Raw genomic sequence first — 25,475 nt, 5'->3', positions numbered from 1 at the left:
CAAACCTGTGTAGGTGAGGGACCGTCTGCCAGATGGCTCCTTTGTCCAAGTGCATCTCGACCTCTGCATTCACAAGTGTGCTCTCCTGAAGGGAGAATTGCACACGGAACGGACGTGAGCCTTGCTAGGGCACCCCATGGAACTCCAGTGAGAGCCACTTGACTGTTTGCAGAACCCACGCATCTGAGGTTATGGACACTCAAGCCTGGAAAAAACTCACCAGACGTCCCCGTACTCTTAGTTGGGAAGAGGGGCGAAAATCTTCCGTTAGAGAAGACGTGGGAGGCCTGTCCTGTGAAGATGCCTTTGCCATAAAATTGTTACCCCGGGTGAGGTAGAAGGTGTTGAAGCAAGTCTGGTCCTGCCAAAGACTTTGTTTGGAGCCTTGACCCTTGAAGGGGTATTGGAGAGAGGGGTGGTTGGCTGCCGGACCTTGGTACGGCTGGCCCCTTGGAAAACCCGGGGGTGTTGAAGATACGTTTCATGGACGATTTGGCCTTATTGAGAGATGTATTAGTCACCACAAACTTCCTTGATAAATGGGTCCCCAAAGAGGCCTCCTTGTGCCACAGCCCAAGCCTCTGGGTTTTGCCTGCACTGGATTCAACTTGATGGGAAGGAAAGGCAGCGCTCTGCAGAGAGTGCGCAGTTCGTATTACCCAAGAAGATTCTTGCCCGCTGCACCCAGCCAGATGGGACCTCTGGGGTAATTAGGGACCCTGAGACCTTGACTTCTTCTGCCATGTCTAAAATCTTAGTAGGGTACCTGATAGTGTCCAAAAACTTCTATTGATGCCCTTTTTGGGGTATTTTATCAATTTTGCAAGGAAGGTGACCGTCTTAGGGTCCAACTCCAGGCGTAAGGGCAACTTTCCCTTCCAGGGACGGGCAGGGGCATTCTGCCCACAGGTGGGACTATTGTCTAAGGACTTACATAGATGCCCTGTCATATACCTAGCCACCTTGTCAGCAGGTGCCTACTCAGAGGACCTAGGTTGCAGAATATCGTCTGGGTCCGGCATATCCACATCCTTGGAAGATGACTAGCCCGTAGAAATGAGTGGGTCAGGAGAAGGATGCCCGGGTCTTGAGGGGCCCCTGTCACCTTCTGAATTACAGTAGGAATCAACCCCATCAGGATTGACCGGGGTCAGGGCTGTGGGAACCTGGGCCAAAAAGCCTGCATGAAACCATCGAAAATGTCCAGGTCCACCCCCACGACTCTTGATCACATGTGCGAGTAATGATCTCTGTCCTGAGCAGCCAAAGGGGAAGGGAGGACCCGGGGCCTTGAGTGCATCACATCTGATTTGGAGAAGCAGGCACACTTATGCGCAATCTGCCTTGCAAGATATTCCGTGGGGGCCATATCTTCCTCAACAGCCCTATAAAAGGAGACGTCTACTGCTTCATAAAACTCCTTGTTCCACAGGAGGAATGCCAAGGGATTTGCTTCCTTCTGAGGACCTTCAGACCTCTGCATGAAGTATGGTCAACCTAATAAGGTATCACAAGCACAAATATGGTAAACACCATACTGTAGGAGGCACAATAGGCCAATTATGGTACGCATTGCCAATCCTGTAAGGTATCACAGGCACAAAAAGGTTAAACACAGTAGTTTAGAAGGTACAACAGGCCAATTATGGTACATGGGGGGCAGTAATAGTTTTGGCGTGGGTGGGGCAGCACAAATTAAGGGTCTAAAGCCCTGGGAACACACACCTCTTTCACTAATTGGGGTAGGCCTCAGATGTGTCCCCACAAGTTTCATTCAGCAGGCTACTACCGACCTCACTAAGGCGTCACACAAGCCCACAATACTGACCCCGAAGCGCATCAGGGGAGTGCTAAGAATACAGACCCTGGCAATGCAGGGTGCCAGACTCCAGGACAAGGCTCCTTTCAACCTCTGCGGCGCCCGCTGCCAAGTTCACTTCAGGAATGGGAAATATGCGCACCGCTGGACGGCAGCATCATCTGTTGGGCGGCGGACCGCACTGTGTCCCCCAAATTGTATTCAGACCACCACAAAGGCCCACAGAGTGTACCCACGGGCCACCGAGAACAGCTGTAACCTGTAGAGAAACGCTCCGTTAGGAACCGGCAAACCGTTAAACACACCATAATGCAATAAACTAGTTGAATTCATCGTACTGAAGGAGCAAGATAGAAGCCACTTAACTGGCTGAGAGCAGCGAAGAAAGAGGGAGCTGTGAGATGGTGAACGGACTTTGTTGGAGTTTGCGACATATGATTGCACACAAAAGTTTGTAATTCCCTAGGCTTTCTGGGAATGTTAGTTCTTTGTGTTTTACTTTACAAATAGGCGTAGATGAAATAAAACGAAGGAATAAAGCATAATCCAAGCCTCTGGTCCTGACACAGAATCTCTAAATCCAGGGACAGCTCCTTCATTATAGCCGAGGAGCGTCTCCCCACTAAAGTACCCCGAGAAAACCCCAGAGGAAAAAATAAAATGATAATAAAGTTAATTTATTACGATTTTATTGTTTGTCAACCCGTCCTGAACCGAGTGTCGGGACGGGGCGAGCCTGCTCAGTGGCAGCAGTGGTGGGCAGGCCTGCCTGTGCACTAGTTCATAGTGCACGTCACTTTGGCTGGCCTCTGGTGACAGCCAGCCTGACATGCGGACTATACTCCCTTCAACCCAGCTGTCTTAGCTTCTCCTTCCAATTTTTGTGCTTCGCTCATGCTGGGTATCAGCATGAGAGCAGCACCAAGATTGTTTAAGGGAGTTAGGTGGGGCCATAGACGTGACATGACAGAAGATGAGAACTGGAGTGAAGAACTTGTCAGGCAAGATGATGAGTACATTGTTAATTTTCTTTATTTATGTTTTTATTGTATCACCCATCCACCACCCATTGTCCGATCCTCTAATCACCGTACTTGCCAGCTGCCACTGTCTAGTCCAAATGTGCTTTAGAATGTTATGTTAAAGAATTGGCTGGTGCAACTCCCCTATTCATAATGGAAACACGAATGTTATGTTGGCCCCAGAACCGTTAGGCATCCGTATCAATCAGGAGATTTACCTCAGTATTCTCCTTCTATGGTCATCATCTGAGGCTGAATAAACAACTGTCTACAATATGATTTTTCAGAGCTTCCTATGCCTTAGCATGTTGTTTAAGGACAACACCTGGTGCAGAACCTCGCCTGAAAATCAGACCTAAAGTTACATATGTTTATTGGATGGCTTCCTGTCTTGCTCAATTAAAGTTATTTTTTCCCCTAAGGGTATCTATGTGAATGCTGTCATCGCAAAGGGGGACTTAGATATTGAAGATGCATGATCTTTGTATGTCATCTGCACAGCAGATTCACAGGCAACTCAGCACATTTTTTAAGCAACTTAAATAGAAACAAACTCCTGATTTGATGCTCACTGTGTTCAAACTCTACCCAAGAACGCATGTGCCTAGGCCATTTCGTTTCGTCTGTATGTTGCCTGTACCTTTCTAATATATTTGTTATTTTATACCACTGCTGTGTAGGTCTCATAGACGTTTCAGTAAGTAAATATAACTCACTGAAGTGATTCTTGTGGTAGAACCTTCCTAATCATCATGTGACGTACCTTCCAACTTATCTCTTGTTTGAGCCTGCATTTCATGGTGTCGACAGTGGAGGGTTGAGGACCTAGGAACCTCTTGGTGGGTGCTTGGTATGGACTGGTGTGAGGCCACGCTTCACAAGTGCTACACAAAGGTGGTCTTGTTTATGGCTTTCTGACTGGAACTTGCAGTATACGGGAAAGGGGCTAAGCACTACCGTTTTAAAACTAAACCCACTACAGAGAGCTAGATTTGGTTTTATAGTTATATATTCTTTTGCATGGCGTGAAAAAAACGTTGTCATTAATTTATGATTGTACATTTTCCAGTGTGGGAACATGGCAAGAGAAGGTTTGAGGACACTCGTTGTTGCTAAAAAATCACTAACAGAGGAATATTATCAAGATTTTGAGGTACGATATCTATACTACTGTTTGTTGAGAGTCACACATTAACATTTTCTTTAACTCATTTCTGTTTGTATAACTTTGATACTAAAATCCATTATTGTTAGTAGAATGCAGAATGTTAAAATAATCTCAAGCAATAACAAATCTTATGACTTTTGGGGAAGTGAAGTGAGGCAAAGTAAGAGTGACTTGAGAATTTTGCTTATTCATTTTTTATTCTGTTGTTAAAAACTTTCCCGTATATGCTTTAATTCAGACAAGACGTATGAAATATGTACTGAGAAATGTTCATATTGGTGTTATAATTTTCCGTTCACTTTTTTGTTTCTGGTGTTAGGATGAATGCTGTGCGAAGTCTCTAAAGGTAGTCTGATCTATAGTTTACTATCCGATCGATTCTAAGGTGTCTTAGGGCCATATGTACGAACACTTTTTCCCATTGACACAGAATGGGTAAAAACCTTTGCTACATCTGGCCCTTAGTTCTTCCTTTTCACCCCAGCCATAGTCTTCTCGAATGCAGGATCTGCCCTGTCTTACCTTCTGTACACTGTGTATGCGTAGCCTTTGGTGTGGTTCGGCTGCCTCGCTGACCTCTGTTTTTACAAGCACATTTACATAACACCAAGTTTGTAATACAGATTTGTTGAGGGTATTCATTGACTGACGTTTTCCAGTGCTGCATGAGTGAAGTATGGGGTGAATGGAAAGTCACTTGCTCAAACTGAACTTGGAGAAAATGAGATATTTGTGGTGTGCTGTGGAGCAGACACCTGGACAGATGCCTTCTAGCAATTGGATGTGGGCCCATGTCCATCCCTGGTAAAAGGTGTCAGAAGCCCTAGTTTTCAGTTTCAACAAAAACTCATTCTCATTCCTCAGCGATTGTTGCTAATTGCACTTACCATCTTCATCACCTCAGAAAACTCATGCCATTCTTGGCCAAGACCAGATAAGCATATGGTAATTTCCGCTCTCAAAGATTTACACAAAGATCATGGGAACACACGTTATTTTGGTCCCCCAAATACTTAAACCACCGGATTCAGGTTAGCCAAAATCTGGCTGCTCGATTAGTAGTAGCGCCTGAAATGTAGTTATGCTGAATCTCTGCTAGAAACTCCTCCTTTAAGATACAATATATTATTCAGAGAACTATCCTAGGCCACCCTCCCATCATTATGTGTTTAAATCTTTTTATTGGCATATCATAAAACATATCAAATATTAACTATTACTGGTAACAACATTTCCCAGCAAATCCTTGGGGAGGGGCTTCCCCTTTAAGTTTTTTAACGACATGTTTTTAAATGGCTTTGAATCGAAGATTATCATTTTGAGGAGTCACTCGTTCTAACCAAATAATGACGCAGTCAGGTTCCCCACCCTTCTCCCCAAAAAGGCGTCGACAAAGAATCTCCTAGACAACTTTTAGAATTCACATTAGAAGCAAATCCTGCTGTGAAACAATGGCAGTTTCTCTAACATGTGTCTTTTTTAACAGAATCGATATAACCAAGCAAAGCTAAGCATACATGACAGATCACTTAAGGTGGCTGCTGTTGTGGAGAGCCTGGAAAGGGAAATGGAATTGCTGTGTCTGACAGGAGTTGAAGACCAACTGCAGGCTGATGTCAGACCTACTCTGGAGATGCTGAGAAACGCTGGAATAAAGGTAATGAAGTTCATTGCCTTGGATAGGTTTCTTTTAGGGCTGGCTTGACTCTATATTGTGCAGCAATGAAAAGTTGAAATGCGTTTTTTGATGGGCAGACTAACTGATAAAGTAATCATTCCTCCATAGAATATATTTTTGAAGAAAAACATTAGGAAATTACACATTTCATCTTTGTAGCATTTTGACTTAGTCTTAACTTGTCCTTGTTTTCATGAGCAAGGGTGATGTATTCATTTTATGATCCGTGGATATGTGAGTCCAATGTGTCGTAGGACTATTTTATTATGTACCGTCTTTCATACCTCTTCTCCATACAAATGTTCCTACAGACACAGACCAGTAAACAACAGTGATATTGTCAGGCCCAAGAGTGAGGCTTGTTCTATGAAGAGGTAGGTATTCATGGCTTTCCTGACGTACAGAGCAGGGGAGTTCTTATGTGGAAGTGGAGTTCGTTCCGTTGCTGAGAACCTAAACAAAAAGTCGATTTTCATGACCCTGAAACTTTGATTGGGCTGGTGAGCATATAGGTGTTAACACAGCATATATTTGTGTAAGTGTAATATAGGAGCTAGTACTGCTGTGTTCTGTATCCGTTCCTGCAGACTGATTAGGTGGCCTGGGACACAGAGGGGGCACCACAACATATAAGCAGAGTCTCATTTGAGGAAACATCACAAACTACACCTGTTCCATGCTCCTGCTGACTCCCATATTTCGGTCCTTTTTTTGCTGCACATTTGAAAGAACTTGTCTCAATCAGTCAATCAATTGATATGTCAAGTGCAGATTGTCCCCTATGAGGGTATGCAAGGTGGTGACAGTGTCCAGGTGATCAGCCAGAGGTCCAGGTCTTCAAAGCCTTACCGGAACTCCAGAAGAGATGGGGAGGGCCGAAGCTGTAGGGGTAGTTTATTCCATTCCTGCGCTGTTAGGTAGGAAAAAGAGCGTTCTCCACTCCTGTTTCATCAAATTTGGGAGGATGATGCCTAGTTTTCTGGCTTGGTGAGTCAGGGTGGCATGGGTCAGAGATCCATGGGACACCAGGAGGTGTCCCACAAGGGAGCCGTTGACGCCGAAGATCAGTACATCTCTGTAAGGAAATGCCTCCTTGGCATGGCTACCCCCTAACTTTTTGCCTTTGGTGATGCTAAGTTATGATTTGAAAGTGTGCTGGGACCCTGCTAACCGGGCCCCAGCACCAGTGTTCTTTCCCTAAACTTTACCTTTGTCTCCACAATTGGCACAACCCTGGCACTCAGGTAAGTCCCTTGTAACTGGTACCAAGGGCCCTGATGCCAGGGAAGTTCTCTAAGGGCTGCAGCATGTCTTATGCCACCCTAGGGACCCCTCACTCAGCACATGCACACTGCTTCACAGCTTGTGTGTGCCGGTGGGGAGAAAATGACTAAGTCGACATGGCAGTCCCCTCAGAGTGCCATGCCAACCTCACACTGCCTGTGGCATAGGTAAGGCACCCCTCTAGCAGGCCTTACAGCCCTAAGGCAGGGTGCACTATACCACAGGTGAGAGCATATGTGAATGAGCACTATGCCCCTACAGTGTCTAAGCAAAACCTTAGACATTGTAAGTGCAGGGTAGCCATAAGAGTATATGGTCTGGGAGTTTGTCAAACATGAACTCCACAGTTCCATAATGGCTACACTGAAAACTGGGAAGTTTGGTATCAAACTTCTCAGCACAATAAATGCACACTGATGCCAGTGTGCAATGTATTGTAAAATACACCCAGAGGGCATCTTCGAGATGCCCCCTGAACACACACACGACTTCTAGTGTAGGCTGACCAGTTCCTGCCAGCCTGCCACACACCAGACATGTTGCTTGCCACATGGGGAGAGTGCCTTTGTCACTCTGTGGCCAGGAACAAAGCCTGCCCTGGGTGGAGGTACTTCTCACCTCCCCCTGCAGGAACTGTAACACATGGCAGTGAGCCTCAAAGGCTCACCCCTTTTGTTACAGCGCCCCAGGGCATCCCAGCTAGCATAGATGCCTGCCCCCACTTTTGGCACAAGGCTGGCGGAGATAATGAGAAAAACAAGGAGGAGTCACCCACCAGTCAGGACAGCCTCTACGGTGTCCTGAGCTGAGGTGATCCCTGCCTTGAGAAATCCTCCATCTTGAGTTTGGAGGATTTCCCCAATAGGATTAGGGATGTGCCCCCCTCCCCACAGGGAGGAGGCACAAAGAGGGTGTAGCCACCCTCAAGGACAGTAGCCATTGGCTACTGCCGTCCCAGACCTAAACACACCCCTAAATTCAGTATTTAGGGGCTCCCCGGATCCCAGGAAATCAGATTCCTGCAACCTGAAGAAAGAAGAAGGACTGCTGACCTACAAGCCTGCAGAGAAGGAGGAAGACGACAACTGATTTGGCCCCAGCCCTACCGGCCTGTCTCCAACTTCAAAAACCTGCTCCAGCGACGCATCCGACAGGGACCAGCGACCTCTGAAGCCTCAGAGGACTGCCCTGGACTACAGGACCAAGAAACTCCCGTGAACAGCGGCCCTGTTTAAAATCTGCAACAAAGAAGCAACTTCCAAGGACTTCACGTTTCCCGTCGGAAGCGTGAGACTCTACACTCTGCACCCGACGCCCCCGGCTCGACCTGCAGAAAACCAACACCTCAGGTACGACTCCCCGGCGACTGCGAGCCCGTGAGTAACCAGAGACGACCCCCCTGAGCTCCCACAGCGACGCCTACAGAGAGAATCCAGAGGCTCCCCCAGACCGCGACTGCCTGTAACAAGGGACCTGATGCCTGGAACCAACACAGCACCCAGGACCTGAAGGAACCGAACTTCGATGCAGGAGTGACCCCCAGGCAACCCTCTGCCTTGCCCAAGTGGTGGCTGTCCCGAGAAGCCCCCGTGCCAGCCTGCACCGCTAGAGTGACCCCCTGGGTCCCTCCATTGAAACCTACACAAAACCCGACGCCTGCTTTGCTCACTGCACCTGGCCGCCCCTGTGCCACTGATGGTGTGTTTTGTGTGCCTACTTGTGTCCCCCCCCGTGCTCTACAAAACCCCCTTGGTCTGCCCCCCTAGGACGCAGGTACGTACGTGCTGGCAGACTGGAACCGGAGCACCCCTGTTCTCCATAGGCGCCTATGTGTTTTGGGCACCTCTTTGACCTCTGCACCTGACTGGCCCTGAGCTGCTGGTGTGGTAACTTTGGGGTTGCCTTGAACCCCCAATGGTGGGCTGCCTATGCTCCAGAACAGAAACTTGTAAGTGTTTTACTTACCTCCTAATCTAACCTTTACTTACCTCCCCCAGGAACTGTTGATTTTTGCAGTGTCCACTTTGAAAATAGCTAATTGCCATTTTTACAAAGACTGTGCATGATATTGTTTTCATTCAAAGTTCCTAAAGTATCTAAGTGAAGTACCTTACATTTAAAGTATTAACTGTAAATCTTGAACCTGTGGTTCTTAAAATAAACTAAGAAAATATATTTTTCAATATAAAAACCTATTGGCCCGGAGTAAGTCTTTGAGTGTGTGTTCCTCATTTATTGCCTGTGTGTGTACAAAAAATGCTTAACACTACCCTCTGATAAGCCTACTGCTCGACCACACCACCACAAAATAGAGCATTAGAATTATCTATTTTTGCCACTATCTTACCTCTAAGGGGAACCCTTGGACTCTGTGCACACTATTTCTTACTTTGAAATAGTATATACAGAGCCAACTTCCTATATTGGTGGATCAGCGGTGGGGTCTAAGACTTTGCATTTGCTGGACTACTCAGCCACTACCTGATCACACGACTAAATTCCCAAAATTGTCATTAGAAACAGATTTTTGCAATGTAAGCTATTTTTCTATATTTTCAAAAATCCTGCTAGAGCCTTGTGTAAGTCCCTGTTAGCATTTCTTTTAGAGTTTAAAAGTTTTGTAAAAGTTTGGATTAAGTTCTAGAGATAGGTTTAGATTCTTAAAAAGTATCCCAACTTTTAGAAGAATAATGTCTAACACAGAAGAGATGGTGGTGGAACTCAACCTCACCCCTTGCCCGCATCTAAGGATGTCAGAGTTATGGACTCTCTGTAAGATAAAAAATACAAAAACAGGATCAAACCCTACCAAAGTACAGATCCAGGAGCTTTTGGCAGAGTTTGCAAGAGACCACCCCTCTGAAGATAATCTTACAGAGGGGGAAACTAGTGACCTGGAGGATAATTCCCTCCCTCCTGTCCTAGTTAGGGAGACCGGGGTCGCTCAAACCATGACTCCACAAGTGATAGTCAGAGATGCTGGTTCTCCCACAGGGGAGTCCAGTAACTCTGGAAGCATTGAGGGCAGCCTCAATGAAGATGATCTTCTGTTAGCCAGGAAGGCCAAAAGATTGGCTTTGGAGAGACAGCTCCTAGCCATAGAGAGGGAAACACAAGAGATGGGTTTAGCTCCCATCAATGGTGGCAGCAACTTAAATAGGGTCACAGAGAATACTGGCATGCTAAAAATCCCCAAAGGGATCGTAACAAAATATGAAGAGGGTGATGAAATCACCAAATAGTTCACAGCTTTTGAGAGGGCTTGTGCAACCAGAAAAGTAAACAGATCTCACTGGGGTGCTCTCCTTTGGGAAATGTTCACTGGAAAGTTTAGGGATAGACTTCTCACACTCTCTGGAAAAGATGCAGAGTCCTATGACCTCATGAAGGCTACCCTAATTAATGGCTTTGGAGTCTCAACTGAGGAGTACAGGATTAGGTTCAGGGGGGCTCAAAAATCCTCGAGCCAGACCTGGGTTGATTTTGTTGACTTCTCAGTCAAAACACTAGATGGTTGGATTAATGGCAGTGGTGTACATGATTATGAAGATCTGTATAATTTGTTTATGAAGGATCACCTTTTAAGTAATTGTTTCAATGATGAACTGCATCAGCATCTGGTAGACCTAGGTCCAATTTCTCCTCAAGAATTGGGAAAGAAGGCAGACCACTGGGTCAAGACAAGGGTGTCCAAGACTTCCACGGGGGGTGACCAAAAGAAAGGGGTCACAAAGCCTCCCCAGGGGAAGAGTGTTGAGACATCCAAGGGTAAAAGTAAAGAGTCTTCTACAGGGCCCCATAAACCTGTTCAGGAGGGTGGGTCCAAAGCCTTGTCACAATCCTCATTTGGGTACAAGGGTAAAAACTTTGATCCCAAAAAAGCCTGGTGTTGCAGCTGTAGTCAGCATGGACACCAAACTGTAGACAAGGCGTGTCCCAAGAAAGGTTCCACTTCAACTACTACTCCAGTTAGCACTGGAATAGCCAGTCTCCAGGTGGGATCAACAGTGTGCCCAGAGCAAATCAGGGTCCACACTGAAGCTACGTTAGTCTCATAGGGTGGGGTGGACTTAGCCACACTAGCTGCCTGGCCGCCTAACAGGCAAAAATACAGGCAGCAGCTCTTTATTAATGGGACAAGAGTAGAGGCCCTGAAGGATACAGGTGCCAGTGTCACTATGGTGACAGACAAACTGGTTTCCCCATGACAATACCTGACTGGACAAACTTACCCAGTCACCAGTGCTGACAATCAGACTAAAGTACATCCCATGGCTATGGTAACTTTAGAATGGGGAGGGGTCACTGGCCTGAAACAGGTGGTAGTCTCTTCTGCTATACCAGCTGAATGTCTGCTTGGAAATGATCTGGAGTCCTCAGTATGGGCTGAGGTGGAACTCAAAACCCATGCAGCCATGCTTGGTATCCCTGAACTTGTGTGTGTCAAGACTAGGGCACAGTGCAGAGCTCAGGGTGAAAAAGAGGTGTTGGAGTCTGTAATAATGGCCCAACTCTCCAAGAGAAAAGGAAAGAAGACTGGGGAACTAGCTTCAGCACAGAAAAAGAAACAGAACCTCTCTTCTCAGGAAGAAGTCCTATCCCCTGAGGGAACTGAGCCTATAGAGTTAGAACCTTATCAGTTTGAGCTCTTGGGTCCAGGGGGACCCTCAAGGGAACAGCTGTGCAAGGGACAAGAAACTTGCCCCTCTCTTGAAGGCCTAAGGCAGCAAGCTGCTGAACAAGATCAAGGAAATGTCAGTGGAACCCACAGGGCCTTTTGGGAAGATGGACTCCTTTACACTGAGGCAAGAGATCCCAAACGTGGTGCCACTAGGAGAGTGGTAGTGCCTCAGGAGTTTAGGGAGTTCATTCTGACCTTAGCCCATGACATTCCCCTTGCTTGGCATTTGGGACAAACCAAGACATGGGAGAGGTCAGTCAACCATTTCTATTGGCCCAATCTGTCCCAGAAAGTAAAGGAGTTTTGTGCCTCCTGTGCCACCTGTCAAGCCAGTGGTAAGACAGGCGGTCTTCCAAAGCCCCCCCTCATTCCACTTCCAGTGGTGGGGGTCCCCTTTGAAAGAGTGGGAGTGGATATAGTGGGTCCACTTGAACCTCCCACAGCATCAAGGAATCAGTATTTCCTAGTAGTAGTGGATCATGCTACTAGGTACCCTGAGGCAATTCCCCTTAGGTCCACTACTGCCCCTGCAGTAGCCAAAGCACTCATTGGCATTTTTACCAGAGTGGGATTTCCTAAGGAGGTGGTTTCTGACAGGGGTACCAACTTCATGTCAGCTTACCTGAAACATATGTGGAATGAGTGTGGGGTGACTTACAAATTCACCACACCATACCATCCACAAACCAATGGTCTTGTTGAGAGATTTAACAAGACATTGAAGGGCATGATCATGGGCTCCCTGAAAAACTCAAAAGGAGATGGGATGTCCTCTTGCCATGCCTGCTTTTTGCCTACAGAGAGGTGCCTCAGAAGGGAGTAGGGTTTTCCCCGTTTGAACTTCTGTTTGGCCATCCTGTTAGGGGACCACTAGCTCTTGTGAAAGAAGGCTGGGAGAGACCTCTCCATGAGCCTAAGCAGGATATAGTGGACTATGCATTAGGCCTACGTTCCAGGATGGCAGAGTACATGGAAAAGGCAAGTAAAAACCTTGAGACCAGCCAACAACTCCAGCAGATGTGGTATGACCAAAAGGCTGCTATGGTGGAGTTTCAGCCAGGGCACAAAGTCTGGGTTCTGGAGCCTGTGGCTCCCAGGGCACTCCAGGACAAATGGAGTGGCCCTTACCCAGTGCCAGAGAAAAAGAGTGAGGTCACCTACCTGGTGGACCTAGGCACTAGCAGGACCCCCAAGAGGGTGATCCATGTTAACCGCCTAAAACTCTTCCATGACAGCGCAGATATAAACATGTTGATGGTTACAGATGAGGACCAGGAAGCAGAGAGTGATCCTCTCCATGATCTCCTCTCCACTGACCCTAAAGATGGTACAGTAGATGGAGTGATCTACTGAGACACCCTCTCTGGCCAACAGCAAGCTGATTGCAGGCAAGTCCTCCAGCAGTTTGCTGAGCTCTTTTCCCCAACCCCTGGTCAGACACACCTGTGTACCCATGATGTGGACACAGGAGACAGCATGCCTGTCAAAAACACAATATTCAGTCAGTCTGGCCAAGTTAAGGAAAGCATCATAGTGAAAGTCCACAAGATGCTGGAGTTGTGTGTGATTGAGCACTCTGATAGTCCCTGGGCTAGCCCAGTGGTCTTGGTCCCCAAACCTCACACAAAAGATGGCAAGAGAGAGATGAGGTTCTGTGTGGACTACAGAGGGCTTAATTCTGTCACCAAGACCGATGATCACCCCATTCCAAGGGCAGATGAGCTGATTGATAAATTGGGTGCTGCCAAATACTTGAGTACCTTTGACTTGACAGCAGGGTACTGAAAAATAAGAATGGCACCAGGAGCAAAAGAGAAAACAGCATTCTCTACAGCTGATGGGCACTACCAGTTTACTGTGATGCCCTTTGGATTAAAGAATGCCCCTGCCACCTTTCAAAGGTTGGTGAATCAAGTCCTTGCTGGCTTGGAGTCCTTTAGTGCAGCTTATCTTGATGATATTGCTGTCTTTAGCTCCAGCTGGCAGGATCACCTGGTCCACCTGAAGAAGGTTTTGCAGGCCCTGCAAGCAGCAGGCCTCTTTATCAAGGCATCTAAATGTCAGATAGGGCAGGGTACTGTGGTTTACTTGGGACACCTTGTAGGTGGAGGCCAAGTTCAGCCACTCCAACCCAAGATCCAGACTATTCTGGACTGGGTAGCTCCAAAAACCCAGACTCAAGTCAGGGCATTCCTTGGCTTGACTGGTTACTATAGGAGGTTTGTGAAGGATTGTGGATCTATAGTGACCCCCCTCACAGAACTTACCTCCAAGAAAATGCCTAAGAAAGTTAATTGGACTGTGGACTGTCAAAAGGCCTTTGACACCCTGAAGCAAGCAATGTGCACAGCACCAGTTCTGAAAGCTCCAGATTACCTTAAGTAGTTCATAGTGCAGACAGATGCCTCTGAACATGGGATAGGAGCAGTCCTGTCCCAAACAAATGATGATGGCCTTGACCAGCCTGTTGCTTTTATTAGCAGGAGGTTACTCCCCAGGGAGCATCGTTGGAGTGCCATTGAGAAGGAGGCCTTTGCTGTGGTCTGGTCCCTGAAGAAGTTGAGACCATACCTTTATGGTACTCACTTCATAGTTCAAACTGACCACAGACCTCTCAGATGGCTCATGCAAATGAAAGGAGAAAACCCTAAACTGTTGAGGTTGTCCATATCCCTACAGGGAATGGACTTTATAGTGGAACACAGACCTGGGACTGCCCATGCCAATGCAGATGGCCTTTCCAGGTTCTTCCACTTATAAAATGAAGACTCTCTTGGGAAAGGTTAGTCTCATCCTCTTTCATTTGGGGGGGGGGGTTGTGTAAGGAGATGCCTCCTTGGCATGTTCACCCCCTAACCTTTTGCCTTTGCTGATGCTAAGTTATGATTTGAAAGTGTGCTGGGACCCTGCTAACCAGGCCCCAGCACCAGTGTTCTTTCCCTAAACTGTACCTATGTCTCCACAATTGGCACAACCCTGGGACTCTGGTAAGTCCCTTGTAACTGGTACCCATGGTACCAAGGGCCCTGATGCCAGGGAAGGTCTCTAAGGGCTGCAGCATGTATTATGCCACCCTAGGGACCCCTCACTGAACACATACACACTGCTTCACAGCTTGTGTGTGCTGGTGGGGAGAAAATGACTAAGTCGACATGGCACTCCCCTCAGAGTGCCATGCCAACCTCACACTGCCTGTGGCATAGGTAAGTCACCCCTCTAGCAGGCCTTACAGCCCTAATGCAGGGTGCACTATACCAAAGGTGAGGGCATATGTGCATGAGCACCATGCCCCTATAGTGTCTAAGCAAAACCTTAGACATTGTAAGTGCAGGGTAGCCATAAGAGTATATGGTCTTGGAGTTTGTCAAACACGAACTCCAGAGGTCCATAGTGGCTACACTGAAAACTGGGAAGTTTGGTATCAAACTTCTCAGCACAATAAATGCACACTGATGCCAGTGTGGAATTTATTGTAAAATACACCCGGAGGGCATCTTAGAGATGCCCCCTGAATACACACCCGACTTCTAGTGTAGGCTGACCAGTTTGTGCCAGCCTGCCACACACCAGACATGATGCTGGCCACATGGGGGAGAGTGCCTTTGTCACTCTGTGGCCAGGAACAAAGCCTGTACTGGGTGGAGGTGCTTCTCACCTTCCCCTACAGGAACTGTAACACCTGGTGGTGAGCCTCAAAGGCTCACCCTTTTTGTTACAGTGCCCCAGGGCATCCCAGCTAGTGGAGATGCCCGCCCCTCCGGCCACTGCCCCCATTTTTGGCGGCAAGGCTGGAGGAGATAATGAGAAAAACAAGGAGGAGTCACCCACCAGCCAGGACAGCCCCTAAGGTGTCCTGAGCTGAGGTGACCCCTGCCTTGAGAAATCCTCCATCTTGAGTTTGGAGGATTCCCCTAATAGGATTAGGGAGGTGCCCCCCTCCCCACAGGGAGGAGGCACAAAGAGGGTGTAGCCACCCTCAAGGACAGTAGCCATTGGCTACTGCCCTCCCAGACCTACACACACCCCTAAATTCAGTATTTAGGGGCTCGTCAGATCCCAGGAAATCAGATTCCTGCAACCTGAAGAAAGAAGAAGGACTACTGACGTACAAGCCTGCAGACAAGGAGGAAGACCGGCCTGTCTCCAACTTCGAAAACCTGTTCCAGCAACGCATCCGACAGGGACCAGCGACCTCTGAAGCCTCAGAGGACTGCCCTGGACTACAGGACCAAGAAACTCCTGTGAACAGTGGCCCTGTTCAAAATCTGCAACTTCTTTGCCACAAAGAAGCAACTTCCAAGGACTTCACGTTTCCCGCCGGAAGCGTGAGACTCTAACTCTGCACCCAACATCGCCGGCTCGACCTGCAGAAAAGCAACACCTAAGGGAGGACTCCCCGGCGACTGCGAGCCCGTGAGTAACCAGAGACGACCCCCCGGACCCCTCCACAGCAACGCCTGCAGAGAGAATTCAGAGGCTTGCCCTGACCGCGACTCCCTGTAACAAGGGACCCGACCAACACTGCACCCGCAGCCCCCAGGGCCTGAAGGAACCGAACTTCGACGCAGGAGTGACCCCCAGGCGACCCTCTGCCTTGCCCAGGTGGTGGCTGTCCCGAGAAGCCCCTCCCCATGTGCCTGCCTGCACCGCTAGAGTGACCCCCGGGTCCCTCTATTGAAACCTATACAAAACCCGACGCCTGCTTTGCTCACTGCACCCGGCCGCCCCTGTGCCGCTGAGGGTGTGTTTTGTGTGCCTACTTGTGTCCCCCCCAGTGCTCTACAAACCCCCCCTGGCCTGCCCCCGAGGACGCAGGTACTTACCTGCTGGGAGACTGGAACCCTGAGCACCCCTGTTCTCCATAGGCGCTTATGTGTTTTGGGCACCTCTTTGATCTCTGCACCTGACCGGCCCTGAGCTGCTGGTGTGGTAACTTTGGCGTTGCCTTGAAACCCCAATGGTGGGCTGCCTATGCCCCAGAACTGAGACTTGTAAGTGTTTTACTTACCTCCTAATCTAACCTTTACTTACCTCCCCCAGGAACTGTTGATTTTTGAACTGTGTCCACTTTGAACATAGCTTATTGCCATTTTTACAAAGACTGTACACAATATTGTTTTCATTCAAGGTTCCTAAAGTATCTAAGTGAAGTACCTTACATTTAAAGTATTCACTGTAAATCTTGAACCTGCGGTTCTTAAAATAAACTAAGAAAATATATTTTTCAATATAAAAACCTATTGGCCTGGACTAAGTCTTTGAGTGTGTGTTCCTCATTTATTGCCTGTGTGTGTACAACAAATGCTTAACCCTACCCTCTGATAAGCCTACTGCTCGACCACACTACCACAAAATAGAGCATTAGAATTATCTACTTTGCCACTATCTTACCTCTAAGGAGAACCCTTGGACTCTGTGCACACTATTTCTTACTTCGAAATAGTATATACAGAGCCAACTTCCTACTGTCTCTTTTGTACATCTCTCTTGTCCGTGTTGAACTTCAGGCAGTTGTCCTTCATCCAGTTGGCAACATGTGTCATGCAGTTGCGCAAATGGGTCTTGGTGTTGGTGGTGTCTTTGGACTGGGAGAGGATGAGTTGTGTGTCATCGGCGTAGGATATGATATTGAGTCTGTGAGTTTCGACAATGTTTGACAGCAGTGTTATGTATGTATTGAAGAGGGTGGGGCTGTGTGATTTCTTTGGGTTCGGAGGTGAATGGTGGTAGGTGACCTTTTTGGATTCTTCCAGTGAGAAAGGAGCCAATCCATCTGAGAACGGCTCCCTAGATACAGTTTAGACAATGATGAATTCTGCAGAGAGGTCTAGATGGATGAATGCTGCAGGATAGTATGTTTGTTCTTCATATTTGTCAAATATTTCCTGCCTTTCTGGTGGGAGGTTGTCTTTCTCCTGCTTCTTTCTTTGCCTGTGCAGTTGAAAGGCATATTCAAGAAATGTCATTTTGATACCGTTGGAACTGACATCTCTACTCGCCCTTCGGGGTGCGCTCACCCAACTCGGGCCTCGTTGGGCCAACCACGTGGAAGCCTCATGGATCGGACTCCATTCCGATTCTGTCCTCGGTGCCACTCTAAACTCCCTTATACGGACCAACACCTCGTCTGTAATCTCTGCCTTTCCCCCGACCATCGGGAAGAAAATTGCGAGGCCTGCAGATTCTTCCGGTCGAAAAAGACGCTCCGAGACAGAAGAGCACAGAGGCTCGAGATGGCATCAAAAAGCACCGAACATCTCAACATCGAAAGAGGAGGAAATCATGCAGATCGCAGTCTCCGTTCGAGTATCCGACTCCGACCAGGATTCCGAGGAGGACAAACCGGTCACGGCAGGACAGCACATGAGTACGCCTGCCCCTGTGTCATCTAAGCCCAAACATAAAACCTTGGGAACGCCACTGCCGGAAGGCCATGGCTCGACCCGAAAGAAAACGCTCAGGGACCATCCCACCAGCTCGGCACCGAAAAAGGCCCACCCTCCGAAGCCATCGGACTCGAGCCGAAGCTCCGTCTCCGAACCAAGCAAACACCGCTCTTTTGAGTCGAAATCTCGAAAATCATTTTTGGAGCCGAGACCATCCTCAATCCCAACTTTTTCAATACTGAAAAAGCCAGCTTTGGAGCCGAAAAAGCCTATTTATACTGAGGAGCATGGACTTTCACATGCACTTAAAGAAAGCCACAAAGCTACTGAGGAGGATTCACAGAGGCAATGGATGGAAGGCAAGCCAGGATTCATATCCATAAAGAGACTGGCAGAATTTTAACCACACCTCCTCCAAAACCGAAGAGGAAATTAGCCTTTCAGGAGGAATTAGACACTACACAGCCTCCAGCTAAAGTGCAAAGAACAAAGGAGAGACCTCCACCTCCTCAATTTTCTCCTCCTCAGTCTCCTCCTCACTCTCCACATTTACATATCTCTCCGCCTACTAGTCCTACACCTATGCAGTCACCATTGCACTCATTTGATTCGCAGCAGGACAATGTGGATCCATGGGATCTTTCTGATCCAGACCCCATTCCAGACAACAACCCAGATTGCTATCCCTCTAAGCCTTCACCACCAGAGGATAGTACAGACTCAAGTCATAGCTAGGGCGGTATCATATCACAATGTCACCATGCATACTGATCCATTAGAGGATGATTTCCTATTTATTACACTCTCCTCCACGCATGCAACATATCAGTCGCTTCCTATGCTCCCCGGCATGCTAAAACATGCTGACCAGATATTAAAGAGCCAGTAAAAGCAGGCATAATTACTCCTAAAGTGGAGATAAAATATAAGCCACCTCCTTCCGATCCTGTCTATATTACCCAACAGCCACCTCCAGACTCAGTAGTTGTAAGCGCTGCCAGGAAGAGAGCAAGTTTGCAGTCGTCAGGTTATGCACCTCAACCAGACAAAGAGAGTAGGAAGTTTGATGCTGCAGGGAAAAGGGTGGCATCTCAGGCAGCCAGCCATTGGAGAATAGCCAACTCTCAGGCATTGTTGGCTAGATATGACAGGGCCCACTGGGACGAGATGAAAGACATGATCCAACATATCCCTAAGGAACAGCAAAAAAGGGCACAACAGATAGTTGAGGAAGTGCAAGCCATCACTAATAATCAGATCAGATCAGCCCGAGACTCTGCAGATACAGCGGCCAGAACCATCAACACTGCTGTAACCATAAGGAGACATGCATGGATTAGGTCTTCAGGATTCAAGCCTGAATTCCAACAGGCAGTGCTCAATATGCCATTCAACCAAAAACATATTTCTGGCCCAGAACTTGACACTGCAATCGAAAAGATGAAAAAGGATTCAGACACCGAAAAAGCCGTGGGTGCACTGTATACCACACAATACTGGAGATCCTTTCGTAAACCCCAATTTAGAGGTGGATTTAGAGCCCAAATTGCTGAGGCATCCACCTCACAGCCAAAGTCGACCTCCCAACCTCAATACCAATGAGGTGGTTTCAAAAGCCCTTATAGAGGCCAGTACCCCAGAGGCAGGGGGAAATATCAAACATCAAAACAAGCCTCACAACAAAATAAGCAGTGACTTGTGCCATTCCTTCCCAATTCACAACTCCCCTGTGGGGGAAGACTGCAAAAGTTCCACAACAATTGGCTAAACATTACCTCAGACAGCTGGGTATTATCAATTATCCGCAATGGCTATTGCCTAGAATTGACACAAACTCCACCAAATATTCCACCAAAACCACAGAGGCTATCCACAGACCATATCACTCTGTTGCAGGAAGAAGTCAAATCTCTATTACTCAAACAAGCAATAGAAGCTGTGCCACAAAATCAAATAGGAACGGGAGTTTACTCACTGTATTTCCTCATTCCCAAAAAGGACGAAACCTTAAGGCCAATATTAAATCTCAGAACCCTCAATCTTTACATCCTGTCAGAAAACTTTCACATGGTGACACTAAAGGATGTTATCCCACTACTTCAGCAACATGATTTCATGGCAACATTAGACCTCAAAGATGTGTATTTTCACACACTCACCCATCCTGCACACAGAAAATATCTCATGTTTGTCCTGTAAATTATAGACCGATCAGCTTAAGAGATGCAGCCCAGAAAATGTTCAGTTATCAGTTATTGGTCAATATCCTGGATGGAGGAAAAAAAAGATAATATGAACCTACAAACAGGATTTATGACTAATACGAGCACCATTGAGCAAGTGTTAAGGTTTCTGTTAATTATCTGGCGGCGGGTATTGATTGACTACGCCACTTGCACGTAGTATTTGTGGACATCAAATCGGTCTTTGACTTAATACCCAGCGAAAAGTTATGGACCACTTTAAGCAAAATGGGGATGCCATCACAAATGCTGAATTTAGTGTTCTGCCTACATCAGGGGAACTTTGCACAAGTCAAGTGAAGCAGAAAAGGTAAACTTGACCGGGTGCTTAAATGTTTCCCGTGGGGTCCAACAAGGTTGTGTGTTCGCTCCAACCGTCTTTACATTATATCTGAATGGGTTACTTAACAAGTTATATGACTGTAAGGGAGATCCCCCTAAATTAGCAGGTCAACCAGTCCCTGCACTCTTTTTTGCTGATGACACATTGCTAATTTCGAAGACTCATATAGCCCTACAAAATATCCTGAATCGGTTCATCGAGGTATGTGAGTCGTTCGGCTTAGTAACTGGTGGTCTGAAAGCCAAATTTGACTTTCCGCCTCATAAGTATTTTAAGGGCAAACTGAGGCTTGGTCCTGAGTACCTGGAACAGGTCAAAGAATTTGACAATTTGTGTGAGGCTGGCGAGTAATATGTCTTGGTCAGCTGAAATCTTGAAAAGCAAAACGTTTCTCCAACAAGTTGTAGCCACGGTGGTGAAGAAACTTAAGGGATCAAACTATCACCCTGTTTCCCCCACATTGGAAATTTACTGTGCAAGGGGATTAGGAGCTGCCCTTTATAGAGCAAAACAATAAGGCTTTGAAAATACTAAAGGGCTGAATTTGGCAGAAAACAAATGTATTGGAGCTACTTTGTCATTGCCGCATAGTACCGCACTTGTGCCGATGCTCCTTGAGTTGGAATTAAGGTCTATATCATACAGCCATACTGAAGTCATCGATTTACTGGATTAAGATCTGGATGGGTAAATCACATATACCAATTAAGCACAGTGTGTCAGAGCTAATAGCATTAGATGAGTGGGGAAAAGCCCCTGGCTCACAAATGTTAAAAATGTGTTTTATAGACTGGCCTGGAAGATGTCTGGGTTAACCCGGAAAAGCAAGATAAGGGGCTGATACAGAAACTAACATACTACATTAAGTAATTGGCACTTTGAAACGGTGCATGGTCCCTTAACGAATGTTTTCATGGATGTAAAATGTACTCTATCCTTTGAGACAATGTTGGACCAGATACAGCCTCCAGCAGCTAGATCATTGCACCTAAAATTAGAACACCACCATACAAGAAAAAGACTATAGGTGGTACATCCTTCTCTGTTCAAGAAGCCAAACTATGGAATTCATTACCCCCAACTATAAGAGCCACAGATAACTTTCTTGTCTGCAGAAAACTACTCAGGAGTTGGCTCTTTCCTTCATAACCACCATATTCAAACAACTATGGACTGCATATGCCTATGTTGATAATTTTTTTTTCTGATTATGTGTATATTTCTAGTTATGTATAGTTCTTTAGAAAATATGTATCGCTACTATGTCATAACAATAAAATACACACACACTCTTTAAACCTGTTTAAGTATATTTACCCATGGTTCTAAATATGTATTGTATGTACATAAATGTGTGCATATGTGTGTGTAGTCATGTGTGTGTGTATATATATATATATATATATATAAATGTGTATGTTGTTCTGTGCTTGGCATGTTTGTGGGTCATTGCATGGCTCCTGGGTGGGTTGTTATACTAGATATCTATGAATCCCTGCTCTCATCTTATATCACACTTATCTACCCATCATCATATGTCATGTCTCTATCAATCTACCTCACTTTACGACCATGACCTTCCAAACAACCCTACTAAATACGCCCTCATTTATCTCACACTGCTACTATGATCTCCTTAACCCCTTCCACAGACTCTTCCCTCCTCCATCCCCCTTTAGTCATCCCAAGCCTAAATCCTATTACCATATACTCCCAATTAACACTTCTGGATTCTTTCCTCCTCCACCCCTCCATTACTTCAGTCAATCTAACTAACAAACTATCATATCCCCGGCTCAAATTAACTCATAATAATACTAAAACTGTACTCATATTTCCCGATACTAATCCATCACTAATTCTTGTTGGGTTCCGGAGTAGCGTGCTGCACCACCGAAAAGCGCTTCAACGCCTCGTCAGGGGTAGTAAGGGCTATATAAATACTATTACAATACAATACAATACAATTTGTGCCAGGGAGGAAGCTTACTTGCACTGTTTTTCTCCAGTTAGTGGGTCAAGGCACAAGTTACCTGACTGCTAGTTCTGCAGTTCCTTGACAAACAGATTTCCATAAGGTCTGCTTGTGCCTCAGCTGTCAGTTGGCAGGTTTGCCACTCTATACTATGCTAATAGTTTGCTGCAAACCACATTATTGTCTCATTTGAGTGATCTTTTGTTTCATGGATGCCCCGATCAAGAGAGCACTATAACCTGGATTTTTTTTCTCCTAATCACTGGGAAATTGCTGTTCTGCCTTAAACTGCTAACCACACTGGATGAAAATCAGAGGTCATTTGCATGCCTAACCATGGTACTTTCCCCTCCTGCCCGATTCATGAGGTGCACTAAATCGATAAGTGAAGTTCTCCATATATACACCCCCTGCATCCTTTCATAGACTTAAAATGCAACTTAGCATTTCTGGTATTGTTCAATAGATATCTGCTATTTCCTCCAATCATTGTATCACAGAAACGACTGATCATTCATGTACATGTGTGATCCCTCCTTTCTCTCTGCGCTGCCAACTGAGGCTCTCATAGTGCCCCATCTCCTGGGAAATGGGGGACATGTGGGTTGGAGGGCCTCTGGAGGGTCTGATTGGTAGCAGCAATGGGAGCTTGGGTCAGTACCCTATGCACAAGGCTGTGCCTGATACAGCATACAAGCTATAGCAAGCTGGACTCTAGTGAACGTGGTCTGCTTCTGATGGGCCTGTGCTTGAAGCAGTGATTCAGGATAGAACTGAGAATATCTGTGGTATAGTGTTATTTGGGATGCAACTATTTTGAGCACTGTTAAGCAAAGGTGGGCCGAAATCTGAAGTATGCAAACCGTTCACAGAGTACTCCACTGTAGCATGGCAGAGGATGTATTGGCATAGTATAGATGGAGTGGCGTGAAGCAGTATCAGTTTTAGCCAGTGCTCCGTGCTTTGGGGCATTTGGCCACAACAAGACACTGAGCACACTGAGGCGTGCAAGGCACTCAAGTGCAGCCTTAGGAAGGTGATTTTTGTTCTAAGCTTCTGCACGTTAGTCTTGTGGATGGTTGCTCTTGTTTCCTACTTTAATGCATTCTTACTGTAACTATAACGCTATTGGACATTTATGTATTGAGAAGCTTTATCATGAAAGCAGAAAATTATCCAAAGCACCTGACTCTCTTCAGTTTGCTAGAACAGTCAAATTTACTTTTTCATTTGCATTTCAAATTCATTGGTGATCATGGATCTTAGGTCACCCTCAAAGAGCTGTCTTTAATAAGTTCAGATAAACTAAAAATGTCCCTCCCTGAAGGCTCTAGGGTCTATTCGCAAACTGCATTTTGAAGCACGTTTAGAAGAACTATAACAGTTCTACTAACATACTACAAAATGCTATTCTCAAACCTACGTACGGACATTCCGCCTTTGCCTCTCCCATCTTTTTCTGGGTGAAGATCTCCGCTCTGACTGCAGAGTCTCCGCACATGTTCGTATCTGTTTTGTGGGAGGGGCAGAGGGAAGCAGCTGGAGTATGGGAAATATTTACTTGAAATTGAGAGACCTTAAGGGATGATTAGGGAAGGGGTTAAGGAGGCATGTGAATCCATCCGCAAAAATAGTAAACCCATTCTTATTCACAAACTTTTCTTCTAGTGTTACTACATCCAGTAAGGACTCAAAACAGTGGTAAATATACTCCAGCTCAGAGTTATAGTAAGTCCAGCACCACACATGGGCAGCTACTGGTACTACAGCACCCACCCTTAGAAATAATGGTGGTAGGGACTTAAAATAAAACCCCATAGGAAATATTGTTAAGTTAAAATAAATGATCTGATAGAGAATTCTAGCTGCATATTTCTTATCTTAGAATTATCTCTGTCGTCAGACTGGGTCAGAAAGATTTTTTGTGAGCAGTACCTCTGTGCCACAGTAGGTGGCACCTGCTGGTCTGTTGTGCCCAGTCGGCATTATCCACAACAGAAGTGATGTCCGCAGCACCTATATAGGTGCCACCCAGATGCACTGATGTCAGCTCTTCTCTTTCTGCGCCAGCCAGCGCTGAACCAGGAATCCCTACCCCTTCAGTCATTTTTTGACTGAGATTTTTTTGACTTTTTGTCAAAACTTTTTTGAGGGTTTCCGCCTCCTGTGGATGGATATAATCTAGGAAGGCTGGCTTTAAGCTCTGCGGCGCCTGTCTCCGGCCAATGTCTGTGACAGACCCTCACCATGTTTGCCTGTGGTGCCTCGAACGCGACCATGACCTGAAGTTGTGCTCCGACTGCCACAAGTTGAACCTGAAGGATTTGAGGGAGTGTCCCCTCAAACTAGTGGCGGACTGTTGTGCGACTCCATGCCAGTCGAGGTCCCAGTCGAGAGGAAGCTCCCAGGATCGGTTGCAGAGTCGTAGGTTATTGTCCCATTCAAAATTCACAGGACACTTGGGTAAGTACAAACATAAGAAGAAGGTGAAGTGTGCTTCGATTTCTCTGCATCAGTCGGCCGACGAAACACAATTTAAAGAATTTCATGACACCATAACTATAACGCCGCCATATTCCGGCATACCTCTGGACTCCGTGGGGCTCTCAGGAGCCCCTGCCGTTTCTGCACCAGCGGCTCCAGCACCACTGGGGCCCAAAGGATCCACTTCTGGATCCAGGCAGATGCTGCTCGTATCGCCTCGAACTTTCCCAGTGCCAGTCCCAATGCCAACACTCCCAGCTCCCAATAGCGGCGCACTACCGATTTTGATCCCCGACGCCGATACAGAGCCGAAGGGGTGCCGTTTGATGCCCTATTTGGTGCCATCAGGAGCCTTGCCTCTATATCGGATCCTGGGCCCTATTCCTATGGGC

General features: G+C 46.7%; 1 protein-coding gene across 2 annotated transcripts in view; it reads left to right on the top strand.

Annotated features, from left to right (window-relative positions):
* ATP9B (ATPase phospholipid transporting 9B (putative)) overlaps window positions 1-25,475 on the top strand; it is a 2,250,419-nt gene that overhangs the window by 1,917,354 nt on the left and 307,590 nt on the right. For both annotated transcript variants that reach the window (XM_069219789.1, XM_069219790.1), the window contains exons 18-19: window positions 3,911-3,994; window positions 5,496-5,666. In XM_069219789.1, coding sequence (XP_069075890.1) covers window positions 3,911-3,994; window positions 5,496-5,666 — 255 coding nt within the window. The remainder of the gene's footprint in view (window positions 1-3,910; window positions 3,995-5,495; window positions 5,667-25,475) is intronic.

This window comes from Pleurodeles waltl, chromosome 2_2 (genome assembly GCF_031143425.1).
Source record: "Pleurodeles waltl isolate 20211129_DDA chromosome 2_2, aPleWal1.hap1.20221129, whole genome shotgun sequence".
NCBI lineage: Eukaryota > Metazoa > Chordata > Amphibia > Caudata > Salamandridae > Pleurodeles > Pleurodeles waltl.
The sequence above is the reverse complement of the archived record's forward strand: the minus strand, read 5'-3'. Positions and strand labels throughout refer to the sequence as shown.